This window comes from Diplotaxodon limnothrissa, linkage group LG3 (assembly GCF_057381915.1).
Source record: "Diplotaxodon limnothrissa isolate DT_005_m linkage group LG3, D_limnothrissa_male_GT1.1, whole genome shotgun sequence".
Classification (NCBI taxonomy): domain Eukaryota; kingdom Metazoa; phylum Chordata; class Actinopteri; order Cichliformes; family Cichlidae; genus Diplotaxodon; species Diplotaxodon limnothrissa.
The window spans coordinates 23,431,847-23,445,497 of NC_140598.1; the positions used below are offsets into that span (position 1 = coordinate 23,431,847).

Genomic DNA, 13,651 nt, shown 5'->3' on the forward strand with positions numbered 1-13,651 from the left:
CGGTGATACCTGCTGTCTCTGACTGCAGTTTCAGGTTTAGTTGAGCCAGCTAACACAAAGAAAGCCTGACTGTGTTGAAGTTGATTTGTAGTCACAGCCCTCTGGATGTTCCAGTTACTATGAAATGTAAAGACTGTTTTTAAAGATGAAACTCGTCCACTGAGATGAGCTGTCAGCAAAAACAGAAGCAGCCATTAAAGATAAAACTGAAATAAACCTACAGTGCTGTGGGCCTGCTGTCTGTGCTCAGTTCATCTGTTTCTGCAGGATTTTAAACACTGACAACACCCAGAACTCTGAACAGCAGCAGCAGACTCAAAGCTGGAAAAACCTCTGAGACATTTTAAACCTGCTGCACTTAAACAGGAGGCTGGTTTGTTTCCACTCTCTGCTGTTGTTTATGTTTTCTGTAGATCAAAAAACCAACAACAGCAACAACAACAAGAAGCAGAGCAGGAACTGACAGACCAACAATCAGTCCAACAGATCCATCCTCCTTCTCTTTGTCTTCATCCTTCTCTTGTCCTCCTGTCTGACCTGCAGGTGAGAAACAGGTGTGAGGTGTAGGTGATGAGTGAAGAACAGAACAGAATCCATTTGCTCTTCAAACTGCTGTCAGACATTATCTACTGCACTCTGATCACATCACTCAGACCAGCTGCTTTCTACAAAGTCTCATCAGCAACATCTTTAGAAACAAACATTAACAACCAGGAAGCAGCTTCACCTCTGATCACACACACACTCAACTCTACTCACTCACCTGGAGGAACAACATGAAGGTGGATGCTGCTGATGAACTTCCATGAGCGTGTTTCTTCCATGAAGACACGACACTCATATGTTCCACTATCAGCAGTGTTCACATCCTTCAGAATCAAAGACACGTCTCCATCCTTCATCTGTCTGTCCTGCAGATCCACCCGGTTCTTAAAAGATGGATGCTGGTTGGCTGGAACAAAGTGACCGTCCCGGAACACAAACACATGTTCATCTCCCAGGTCAGCTCTGCTCCACTCTAAAATAATGATGTTGTTGTTTGCAGCTCGACATGTCAGAGTGACGTCCTGTCCAGACTCAGCTGTGATGGTTTTCTGGTCTGAAAGAGGAAACAACACAGAGCAGAGAGGTTAAAGGTCAAAGTACAATTGTTCACTTCTACAGCAGCCAATCAGAAACACACAATAAAAGATTGTCTTCTGTTATTAGATGATGATCTTTGATTGTGTTTCTTCTTGTGTCCCTTCAAGCGTCACCACAGCGAGTCTTCTCCTCCTCCTCACCTGATCCCGAGCATCTTCATCAGGGCTGATTTGTGACAGAAGGACAGCAGCAAGAGTGAAAGGGAAGGTTTGAAGATGGCAGTGAGCTGCTGTCATGTTTGCTTTGGAGACTCTGACACAAAGACAGGAGGCCGAGCTGAACATGTTCAGATTTTCATTGAGAGCAGAATGGACGAGATTATGAACGAGTTCATCAGAGGGAAGCTCAGGCTGAGACATTTGGAGACAAAGTTCATGAGCAAAGACTGAGACGGATGAAAAACATCATCTGAAAAACAAATCTTTGTTTTTAGAATCTGTTAGTTTGATAAAATGTTGTTGATGGACGAGTTCATTGAGACTCTGGATGTCTGTCAGACTGAGTCACTGCTTTTTATTGTAACAGCTGTACTGATGCTCCTGAATAAGATAAGATAAGATAAGATAACTCTTTATTGTCATTGCACAGTCATACATAGTACAGTAGTACAATGAAATTGGAAAAACTGTCCTACGTCGGCACTACATATAACACAACACGACACGATATGACACAAACCTCCAAACAGTAAGAATGAAAAAAGAATAAAACTATTAAAACTCTTCAAGCAATAAATAATCAAACCTGAAAAAGAAGAAAATCATCTGGAAACTAAACTGAACTAAACACAAAAAGTCCAAATGGAATAAAAACTCAAACTAATGAGAAAAAACTACAATAACTCTGTTCCACAAACAACAACATGTGCTGATAATAAGTGAACAACATGTGTGAGAGAAAGTGTAACCCAGTGTTAATTTGGTTATCTAGTGGGAGGGGCTATGAGCTCACGTGGCTTGTAGCTGTGCCAGAGAGCAAGCTGGGGTGAGCTAGCGGGGAATATCGCCTTCTGCAGTAGCCTTGAAAAGGACTATTGTTCGTTCTCCTGCCAGGTAAAAATCTGTTTCGTATGTATATTATACTATTCCATGTGTTATCATGTGTTTGCTATGATGTGATGTGTAGTAATGGTTATTAAGGTGCTAATCGCTAATCGAGGCTAAGCTAGCAAGCTCGACAATTAGCCGCCATGCTAAGCGGACGTTGGTAGCCAAGTTCGTATGTCACTAAGGGGCTATGAGCTCACGTGGCTTGTAGCTGTGCCAGAGAGCAAGCTGGGGTGAGCTAGCGGGGAATATCGCCTTCTGCAGTAGCCTTGAAAAGGACTATTGTTCGTTCTCCTGCCAGACGCCTCGCTGCTGTGCTGCCTTACTGCTGTGCTGCCTCGCTGCTGTGCTGCCTTACTACTGTGCTGCCTTACTGGTGCCATTAAAGGACAGCGGCCGCCATCCCTTCATCCATCCGGACCTTGATTATTTGGACCGAAGTACTCACACACACGCCCGCACTCAGTGCCATACACTCTCTTTATTTTGCTGGCCAGCTAATACCATTTGTTTTTTTTTGTTTTGTTTTCATTCACAAAGACTATCCAAAGACATTTTGGTTATTGTCAAATAGACACTCTTTGATTACGGACTGAGGAGGTTGTGGTGTTACAACCCCAGGACTGAGAAAAAGGACTCTTTACATAATATATTCACTTGTCTCCTGGTTAGGAAAAGTGACTATTGATGGAAATATTTTTCTTCTTCTTGTCTTTGTTTACATTGTATCCCAGAGAGGTTTTAAGTTGTTCAGGTTGAAACATTTGCACTTAAAGTCGGTTAAGTTTCCTTTGATATATCAGTGTCAAGCTGATGTTTAAGAGGGTATGTTAAGGACAGATGTGCTCCAGTCCATCAATCCTTTAAAGTGCTGGATACCGATGGTAAATTGCCATCAGACCCTAAATAAATTGTCCTCTGCTGTTATCCATATTGCTTCACTCATTCTTTGGTGAGCAGACGTATTGGTTACAACTAAGAGTAGTAGGAAAAAATTGGCGCCCGAACAGGGACTGGAGCGCATCACTAACTTTATCCTGAAGCACATGCACAGACATCTGTGAATTCATCTACTGCTTTGCAGAGAGAGACAATGGAGTTTTGTGACAGGTATGGTTTTGATCCAGAGTACACTGTTTTGTTAAAAGGGGCTAAAGCCGAGATTAAACTACAAGAGGTGCAAAGAGCATTCGCTTTGCTGGATCACGTTGTCAAAATTCAACGAATAGATAGTGTCGGGGAGACTATTTTGTGTCAGTTCATGGAGTGCATTACCCCAATGCTCTTAGATGGAGAACATTCAGCAGATGGGGGAGTGTTGGGAGGTTATTCAGATAGATGAGTACTGTCCTCAGGGACCTGACAGTTTTCACCTGGCGCATGATGTGGTCCCCCTCGCTCGAGCAATTGATGATGTGACTGCTAGTTTCAGAGAACAAGTAAACGAACTGGCATTAGCATATAATGTGAGCCCCATGACTTTAAATCAGGCTGCAGTGAGCCACATGTGTGGGAAAAATGATACATATAAGGGGTTAGCTACCTCAACTCCTGCCTTGGGAGTTAAAACTCAGTCCACACCAGGTCCCAGGTCAACTGCCGCCTGTGATGATGGCCATGTGCCCAAGGCTAAACAGGCACTTGATGCGGACTCCCTGCTTGTTGATCCTTTGCCAGCGGAGGTTCAGAGAGTCATTGTGGAGCACATTGTAAAACATGACTCGCCCATGCACACTCCCTCTGGTTTTGAGCTCCGCTCATTTTCAGGAAACTCTCCAAAACCCCCTAATGAGGTAGAGTACAGGGTATGGCGACTTAGAGCTAAACAGGTACTAAATGACTCTACCCTTTCCGAAGGGCAGCAGCGCCGTGTTTTCCTCGATAGCTTGGCTAGCCCTGCTTTGAATGTGGCCCTTTCTATTGGGTCTCAAGCATCACCAAAAGACTATCTCGATGAGCTTGACAAGGCTTATGGCAATGTCACTGGAGGTGAAGAGCTGTATATCCAGTACCTAGAGACTCATCAGAATAGTGGAGAAAAGGCATCTGATTACTTGCGCCGACTCCAGACGTTGCTGCAGGAGGTAGTTGACGGTAATGGCATACCTAGAAGTGATTTTGATGTTCAGCTACTAAAGCAGTTCCTCAGAGGTTGCTGGGATGACTCTCTAATTGCCACTCTGCATCTAAAAGAAATAGTGGGATCTGCACATCATGTTATTCCCACTTTCTCAGAGCTGCTTTTTAAAATCAGAACGCATGAGAAAGAGAGTCAGTTAAAAGAAATGCGCAGGAGACGTTACATGAGCGGCACCTCAACTAAAGTGCAGGCTCGAACACTCGTAGCCACAGATGACGGCAGGCATTCTGGCACACCTCCCACAGCGCTGGATGCTTGTACCAGAGAGCAACTGGAGGAAAGAATCAGGCAGCTAGAAGCAGAGCTAATGAACAGCTCATCTGCAGCAAATTCGCAGTGTCCCAAAAGTGATAAAACTAGGCAGAAGCTATCGCACAGAACCAAAATCCACAATCCAGCTCCACCAACTCCTGCTAGGCTACCTGGTGATCATAAAAGGGTTGGGAAATTTTGCTATAATTGTGGGGAGGATTCACATATGTTGCCACAATGTTCAAACCCAACCAATGCCATATTAGTGCAAAAGAAATTGTGTGAGAGGCACAGTGCTGGGCAAAGCCAGTGTTCAATGGCTCAGCGACAGAATAGTCCACAGTCCAACTTGCCTTTAAACCAGTAGGAGCTCCTGCTGTGGAACGAGCAGGAGCTGATGGTCAGAGCAGTTCCAAGCCTTCAAGCCAGTGCATGTACGAAGCCCCAGCTCCAACGGTGCCTCCCCAGTTTCCTCAGGGTCTAATTGGGGAGCCTTGTGATGGTTTAGCATGGTTAGATCAAGTTCCGTGTCGGTGTTTAATTGACACCGGGTCCCAAGTGTCAATAATATCAGAGTCATTCTATTCTCGCTATCTTTCTCATAGAGAACTGTTCTCTATAAAAGAGGTACTGGACATCGAAGGTGCGGCTGGACAAAAGGTACCATATGTGGGGTACATTGAGGCTAAAGTTCAGTTCCCTGAAAGTGCTTGTGGCACAGACAAGTGTTTCAACATCTTAGCATTAGTTAGTCCAGATCAATCGTACAATGATAAGTTTTCTCTTCTTGTGGGCACAAATGTGTTAGGTCCCATGCTACAAGACTGTCAAAAAAAGGGTGGAGCAAAGTTTCTGCAGACTCTACCCATTGACACTAACTGGGTCATGGCATATACCAAATGTTTCAAGCAGGCTGACCCCCAAGCAGACGAGGTCAAAGCCCTCCGTGTTGCACTCTCCAGCAAGGTACCGGTGCATTTGAAACCAGGTGAGGTGTATACTTTGAAAGCCATCTGCCACACTAAACCTGGGAGCGATAAATTTCAGGCTCTTGTGTGTAGCTCGGAGGACACACCTACACCAGGGGGGTTTATCATCTATGACCAGATAGTTGATGTAAAACCTATGTCTCACTGTAAGTTTAAAGTTGCGGTCAAAAATGCCTCTCGGCGGGGCATCACACTGTATCCTGGGACAGCTATTGCTGAGTGCTCCCCCATTGATTGGGCGGTTCCTGTTGCACTCCCTGATCTGAACCCCCAGCCCGAAGATGCTCCTCTGCAGGCACAGTCCCTGCTAGCTTCTCATAGCGAGGACAGTAACCAATCTGCCGTGCTTCTTGGCCTTGATTTTGGGGACAGCCCGATATCACCACAATTCAAAGAGCACATACAGGCTAGAATTGTCAAAGAAGCATCAGATGCTTTCTCGAAACATGATCTTGACGTTGGTAGTGTGACGGGGGTCAGTCACCGCATTGAGTTAGAACCTCATGTCCCATTCAAAGAGCGGACAAGACGTGTTTCGCCCGCTGATTTCAATGATTTGAAAAGACACCTCCAAGACCTTTTGGCAACAGGCATTATAGAGGAGTCACATAGCCCCTATGCCTCTCCAGTAGTGCTTGTAAGGAAAAAGAATGGGGAACTGCGAATGGTTGTAGATTACCGGAGACTAAACAACCTCACCAAAAAGGACGCATACCCATTGCCTCGTATAGAGGAGACGTTCACTCTGCTCTCTGGTTCAAAATGGTTCACTGTTTTAGATCTCAAGAGCGGGTACTATCAACTTGAAGTTGAGCCATGTGATCGACCCAAGACAGCATTTACAACGCCGTTTGGAACATGGCAATTTCGGAGGATGCCTCAAGGCTTGACTAACTCCCCTGCCACGTTTCAACGGACAATGGAGAAAGTGATGGAGGGAATTAACCTCCAGGAGGTTGTTGCATTTCTAGATGACCTCATAATCTTCTCCAACTCACTGGAAGAGCATGAAGAGCGGGTGATGAAGGTCCTTAAGCGCATTGCTGAGTTTGGTCTGAAGTTATCCCCTTCTAAATGCAAGTTCTTCCAAACCTCCGTGAAATATCTGGGGCATGTAATATCTGCCCAGGGGATCCAGCCTGACCCAGACAAAATTACTGCTGTGAAAGACTGGCCATGCCCACAAACTGCCAAAGAGCTACGGTCATTCCTAGGTTTCACGGGGTATTACAGGCGGTTTGTGAGGGATTATTCTTGCATTGTCAGGCCTCTCAATGACTTGTTAAAGGGAGAACTAGCCCCCAGGCATAAAGGCCAAAAACATTGGCCACGAACAAAGTCACCCTCACTTGGGGCAAAATGGACCCCTGCCTGCCAGGCTGCTTTTGACCTTATCGTTGAAAAATTGATTTCAGCACCTGTTCTGGCTTTCGCCAACTGGCAGCTCCCGTACGTAGTACACACAGATGCCAGTATGTCAGGCCTGGGAGCAGCGTTGTATCAGGTTCAAGACGGCCAGACTCGAGTAGTAGCTTATGCTAGTCGTGGCCTCTCCAAAAGCGAAAAGAATTACCCTGTACATAAATTAGAATGTCTCGCCCTCAAGTGGGCAGTAAGTGAGAAGTTCCATGATTATTTGTATGGGGCTAATTTCAAGGTGCTGACTGATAACAACCCTTTGACGTATGTGTTGACCAGTGCGAAGCTTGATGCTGCAAGTCACAGATGGCTTGCTTCTCTGTCGATTTACAACTTTGACATACACTACAAGTCTGGCCAACATAACACTGATGCTGACGGGCTCTCTAGGAGGCCTCATGGACCCTCAGAGGAGGACGAGGAGTCCCTGGAGACAGACAGAAGAATCTCCAGCATGCTGGACTGTGCTAGTTTGTCCCCTGAGGAGTTTAAAGTTCTCGATGGGGAGGCAATGAGTACTGTGTGTAAGCGTCATAGTGTCAATGTCAACACGATCTTAGGTGAAGGCACACAGACAGTCGACACTGTAATCCCTGCCGTGGAAACACTCTTGTGCAATGACAGTGCGGTTCCTGATGACCTTGAGGATCCGGTCCCCCTACCTGGCCAGTCAGCCCTACCAGGAATGTCTATGGTGGACTGGTATCAGTTACAGAGAAATGACAGCTCTTTAGCCCGCATCATAGGCATTTTAGAGACTGGGGATGAGACTTTTGACAGAAAGTCTGAGGAACCTGAGGTGGTTCTGTTTTTTCGGGAGAAATCAAAGTTACTTCTAGTTGATGGGGTGCTATACCGTAGAGTTTTTGATCAAAAGGGGAAGGCCTTCCATCAACTTGTCATCCCTAATAGCCATCGAGAGAGAGCTTTCCAAGGTGTTCATGACGAGACAGGTCACATGGGTATTGAGAGAACCTTAGAACTGGCTAGAGCGAGGTTTTACTGGCCAAAAATGGCTAGCTACATTGAGAACAAGTGTAAAACATGTGAGAGGTGTGTGAAACGAAAGGCACGAGTGCAGAAAGCCTCTAAACTTGTCAACATCAAAGTCAGTGGTCCCCTCGAGTTAGTGTGCATAGATTTTCTGACAATAGAACCCGATTCGAGAGACACCAGGAACATCCTAGTACTAACTGATCATTTTACAAAATATGCACAGGCATATCCCACGAGAGATCAGACAGCGAAAACGGTGTCCACAGTGTTATGGGAGAACTTCATCAGTCACTACGGGTTTCCTCGCAGAATCCATAGTGATCAAGGTGCTTGTTTTGAATCTGAAATAGTGGCAGAGCTTTGTAAACTAGCAGGGATTACAAAGTCCCGTACGACACCCTACCATCCACGTGGAAATCCAGTGGAAAGATTCAACAGGACTCTGTTGGACCTCCTCGGAACTCTGGAGGATAAGAAAAAAGAGGAGTGGAGGAAGTATGTTCGCCCCCTTGTACATGCTTATAACTGTACAAAACATGACGCAACTGGAGAAGCGCCCTTCCTTCTGATGTTTGGTAGAGAGCCACGCCTTCCGATTGATCTCTGTTTTGGACATAGTCCACGTGGCCACAGCACCAGAACACATATTCAGTATGTACGAGAACTAAAGAGTAGGCTGAAGTATGCATACGACCTAGCCTCAAGAAATGCTGAGAAGAGACAATTGTTGAACAAAAGACGCTGGGATGCTAAGGTTACTGCCCTTCCATTGGAAGTGGGTGACAGAGTCCTGGTAAGGAATCTGAGCCTAAGAAAGAAACACAAAATCTCTGATAAGTGGGAGCCTATTGTGCACATCGTTGTTAAGCAGACGGATGAGTCTATCCCGGTTTATGTGATTAGGCCAGAGGATGCAGAGGGCAGAGAGCGAGTTCTGCATCGTGACATGCTTCTTCCCTGTGGGTTCCTACCGGTTAACCTGCAATGTGACAGTCAGGATGTGCTAACCAGTTCGGTTCAACCTCTCATGAGAGTGGATGCAGGGAGCAACACAGAAGAAACTCGGCTGGAGGAGGAGTTTGGGCAAGACGAGGAAATAAACTTTACATCCAGCCAATTTCCTGACAATGACTTGTTGGCGGATCAAAGGGATGTTCTGGGAGAACAGGAGGCGTCCCAGCCACAGTATCCTCTGAATCCTGGGGCACCTGAATTCATTGTAGATCTGACAGGATCGGAGACAGCAAACGATGAGGAGGTGCTCAGCCCAGCCCCAACATGTGGTAGGCCACAAAGGAGGAGAGTGCCACCGGCTTATCTCAGTGACTATCAGGTCGGCTACAAAGTCGATTGTAAGCATCACAGTTCCAATGTGCCGATGACACTTGCATTGCTCAATAACTTTTTCCTGTCATTACAACAACAGATTGCTGGGTTAGTGCAATCTCTGTCGGGTGATAGTGACGGGGACGTCACACTTTAAGCAGGGGTGGATGTAACCCAGTGTTAATTTGGTTATCTAGTGGGAGGGGCTATGAGCTCACGTGGCTTGTAGCTGTGCCAGAGAGCAAGCTGGGGTGAGCTAGCGGGGAATATCGCCTTCTGCAGTAGCCTTGAAAAGGACTATTGTTCGTTCTCCTGCCAGGTAAAAATCTGTTTCGTATGTATATTATACTATTCCATGTGTTATCATGTGTTTGCTATGATGTGATGTGTAGTAATGGTTATTAAGGTGCTAATCGAGGCTAAGCTAGCAAGCTCGACAATTAGCCGCCATGCTAAGCGGACGTTGGTAGCCAAGTTCGTATGTCACTAAGGGGCTATGAGCTCACGTGGCTTGTAGCTGTGCCAGAGAGCAAGCTGGGGTGAGCTAGCGGGGAATATCGCCTTCTGCAGTAGCCTTGAAAAGGACTATTGTTCGTTCTCCTGCCAGACGCTTCGCTGCTGTGCTGCCTTACTGCTGTGCTGCCTCGCTGCTGTGCTGCCTTACTACTGTGCTGCCTTACTGGTGCCATTAAAGGACAGCGGCCGCCATCCCTTCATCCATCCGGACCTTGATTATTTGGACCGAAGTACTCACACACACGCCCGCACTCAGTGCCATACACTCTCTTTATTTTGCTGGCCAGCTAATACCATTTGTTTTTTTTTGTTTTGTTTTCATTCACAAAGACTATCCAAAGACATTTTGGTTATTGTCAAATAGACACTCTTTGATTACGGACTGAGGAGGTTGTGGTGTTACAACCCCAGGACTGAGAAAAAGGACTCTTTACATAATATATTCACTTGTCTCCTGGTTAGGAAAAGTGACTATTGATGGAAATATTTTTTTCTTCTTCTTGTCTTTGTTTACATTGTATCCCAGAGAGGTTTTAAGTTGTTCAGGTTGAAACATTTGCACTTAAAGTCGGTTAAGTTTCCTTTGATATATCAGTGTCAAGCTGATGTTTAAGAGGGTATGTTAAGGACAGATGTGCTCCAGTCCATCAATCCTTTAAAGTGCTGGATACCGATGGTAAATTGCCATCAGACCCTAAATAAATTGTCCTCTGCTGTTATCCATATTGCTTCACTCATTCTTTGGTGAGCAGACGTATTGGTTACAAAAGCAGCCTCTCATTATAAGACACTGTGAGTCTCTGCATGCTGCCTTTATGGAGCTACAGCTGTTTGTATACACTGAACAAGAAGCTTTGTAGCTGCATCCTGACTCCTGACACTACAACACATCACACTGACACACACATTACACTTCTTTGTGTCTGTGCTGCAAACTGCACCAACACACAGACTCCACCCAGCTTTGTGTCGATCACAACACTGAATGAGTAAGAAACTAGTTCTTAGAGAAATATAATCAGCATGTAAACCAGACTGAGACTCTTTATCTCAGAAATAAACTCAGTTTAGTTTCTATCAGTTAAATCTCACCTGCAGAGACGAACAGGACAAACATCAGCGTGGAGCAGAGCGACGCAGTTACAGCAGACATGTCCGTGTTCTCTGTTTCTGCTGATCTCACTCTTAGTTTGTTCTAAATGTCTGAGTCTGTTGGTGTTTTCACTGAATAACTGAACCCGAGTTTAAACCTGAACACATCCGATCAGATTAAAGGTTTAAATAAATCTGAATGTCCCTGAGGGTTAGAGCTGATCTGTTGTTCAGTTGCTCGTTTAAACTCAACACTTTGAAGATGCTTTGAAAGTCTGATATGTTCGACCAATATAATTTGAATTTTCTACCAATGATCTTTCAGGCTTTTCATGGTTAACATCCACTGAAAATGAAATTATATTTTAAATTTAGTTTCACTCGCTTTTGGAGTTTCTGTTCAAATATTTTTGTGGGTTGATGTTAACCAAACGTTAACCAAGAAAACTGAAACGTTTTACCTAAAAAACTGAAAATCTCTGTTCTTTATGGAGAACCAGTGAGTCCTACTTCCTGTGTCTAGTTTTACTTCGTCTGTCTCGTCCTCTGTGATTGGCCCATGAAGGTTATAGTTTCAGATGGTGATGAGTAGATGACACATGGAGTGTGTGGCACATTCACTTTGCTGTGTTGACACTGTGTTGGTGTGACACTGAAGGGCGATAAATTAATAATTGCCAACAACCTGGATAAAGAGTGTGAGACTAAACTTGGGTGATTCATTCTGACAGCTCTGTACTGTACTGTGTTACACGAGCGCTGATGGCTCACGTCTGCTTGTAGATCAGCTGATCACAGCCTGGAAACAGCTGGAGCTCACAAAACAAATGATTCCGACTTATTTCTTTATCCCTGCTGCACTCAGTCGTAGAGTTCCTCTACCTGCCACATCCACTTTAACCCCAGACTACCTTTTACTGAGTACTACGGTAGGACCTGAGTACTTTTCAGAGCCTGTAGTTTTCACTTTTACTTCTGTAAAGAAGTTTAATGAGTACTTCAGCTATTAGCAGAGTATTTGTACAGCTTGAGTATCTGTACTTCTTAACTACAGATTTTTTTTTTTTACTTTTCTCCCTTTGAAAGTGTCTAATTATCAGTAATTATCTATTATTTACTGAATAATATGTAGAATATAAAGCAGAAGCTGTGGATGACTTACTGTAGTCAGTTCAGGAGAATCCTCAGAGTTTCTGCTCCTCATCATGATGGAAACATGAAAACATGTTGATGTGCTTTGAGCTGGAATCAGTCCAAAGCAGCCGTGAGTGTGAACCAACAGACATCATTATAATAAATCTGACATGAATCCTGATAGAAATCCTGCTCACTGACCTCTCTAACTGTAACTCTGTCACTGACACATCTGCCAACATCTGTTCCTGTAACAGCTCAGAGGAGTTCAGCACTTTCTCTCAGATTATAATCAGAAAAATCAGAACAGGAGGGGCGTTTTTGTAAATGTGGCTGAAAGCGGCGAGGCAAGTTTATTTATATAAGTTCATTTATATAGCACAATTCAACAACAAGGTGATTCAAAGTGCTTTACAGAGACATTAAAAAACAAAAACAATAAAAAGCATGATTTAAAAAAACTGTAGATAAAATCAGAACAATAGATAAAATCAGTAGTTAAAATGTTAGTTTTGAAATTTAAGCTTAAAAGTGTGGATTTGGTGCTTTATTCAAATGCAGCTGAGAACAGGTGAGTCTTCAACCTGGATTTAAATAAACTGAGTGCTTCAGCTGATCTGAGGCTTTCTGGGAGTTTGTTCCAGATATAAGGAGCATAAAAGATGAATGCAGCTTCTCCGTGTCTGGTTCTGACTCTGGGAACTGATAAAAGACCGGATCCAGATGACCTGAGGGATCTGGATGGTTCATACTGGGTCAGGAGGTCACTGATGTATTTTGGTCCTAAACCATTCAGAGCTTTATAGGCCAGCATCAGAACTTTAAAGTCTATCCTCTGACGGACAGGCAGCCAGTGTAAAGACCTCAGAGCTGGACTGATGTGGTCCACTTTTTTTGGTCTTAGTGAGGACTCGAGCAGCAGAGTTCTGAATGAGCTGTAGTTGTCTGACTGATTTTTTTAGGTAGACCTGTAAAGATGCTGTTACAGTAATCAAGCCTACTAAAGATGAATGCATGGACTAGTTTTTCCAGGTCCTGTTGAGACATCAGATCTTTTATCCTTGAAATATTCTTGAGGTGATAGTAAGCTGACTTTGTTATTGTCTTAATGTGTTTTTCTAAGTTTAGGTCTGCGTCCATCACTACACCCAAATTTCTCGCCTGGTTTGTGGTTTTTAGATGTATAGATTGAAGTTCTCTGGTGACCTGTAATCGTTTGTCTTTGGCGCCAAAGACTATTACCTCAGTTTTGTTTTTGTTTAGCTGGAGAAAATTGTGGCACAACCAGTCATTAATTTCCTCAATGCATTTACCAAGAGCCTGTACAGGGCCTCGGTCTCCTGGTGACATTGTGATATATATTTGTGTGTCATCTGCATAGCTGTGGTAGTTTATTTTGTTGTTCTTTATAATCTGTGCCAGTGGGAGCATGTAGATGTTAAACAGAAGGGGTCCCAAGATGGAACCTTGGGGAACTCCACATGTGATACTAGTCTGCTCAGATGTGAAGTTACCTATTGATACAAAGTATTTCCTGTTTTCTAAGTATGTTTTGAACCAGTTTAGTACAGTTCCTGAAAGACCTGTCCAGTTCTCCA

At 44.3% G+C, this 13,651-nt stretch overlaps 1 protein-coding gene across 1 annotated transcript; it reads right to left on the reverse strand.

Moving 5' to 3' along the window:
• Positions 1-358: 358 nt before the first annotated feature.
• On the reverse strand, positions 359-10,980 carry LOC146635020 (butyrophilin-like protein 2). The gene is made up of 3 exons (XM_085345100.1): positions 10,920-10,980; positions 764-1,099; positions 359-537 (listed from the first exon to the last, which is right to left on the reverse strand). Exons 1-3 carry the CDS (start codon positions 10,978-10,980, stop codon positions 359-361), a joined length of 576 nt encoding a protein of 191 aa, XP_085201226.1.
• Positions 10,981-13,651: the final 2,671 nt, after the last annotated feature.

What these genes read in the sequence shown, in the direction of transcription:
- LOC146635020 (XM_085345100.1), bottom strand. Translation starts at nt 10,980, where the DNA reads ATGTCTGCTGTAACTGCGTCGCTCTGCTCCACGCTGATGTTTGTCCTG. An exon ending in TGTCCTGTTCGTCTCTGCAG is followed by an intron (nt 1,100 to 10,919) that starts GTGAGATTTAAC and finishes TTCCTCTTTCAG; the next exon opens with ACCAGAAAACCATCACAGCT. An exon ending in CCTTCATGTTGTTCCTCCAG is followed by an intron (nt 538 to 763) that starts GTGAGTGAGTAG and finishes TCTCACCTGCAG; the next exon opens with GTCAGACAGGAGGACAAGAG.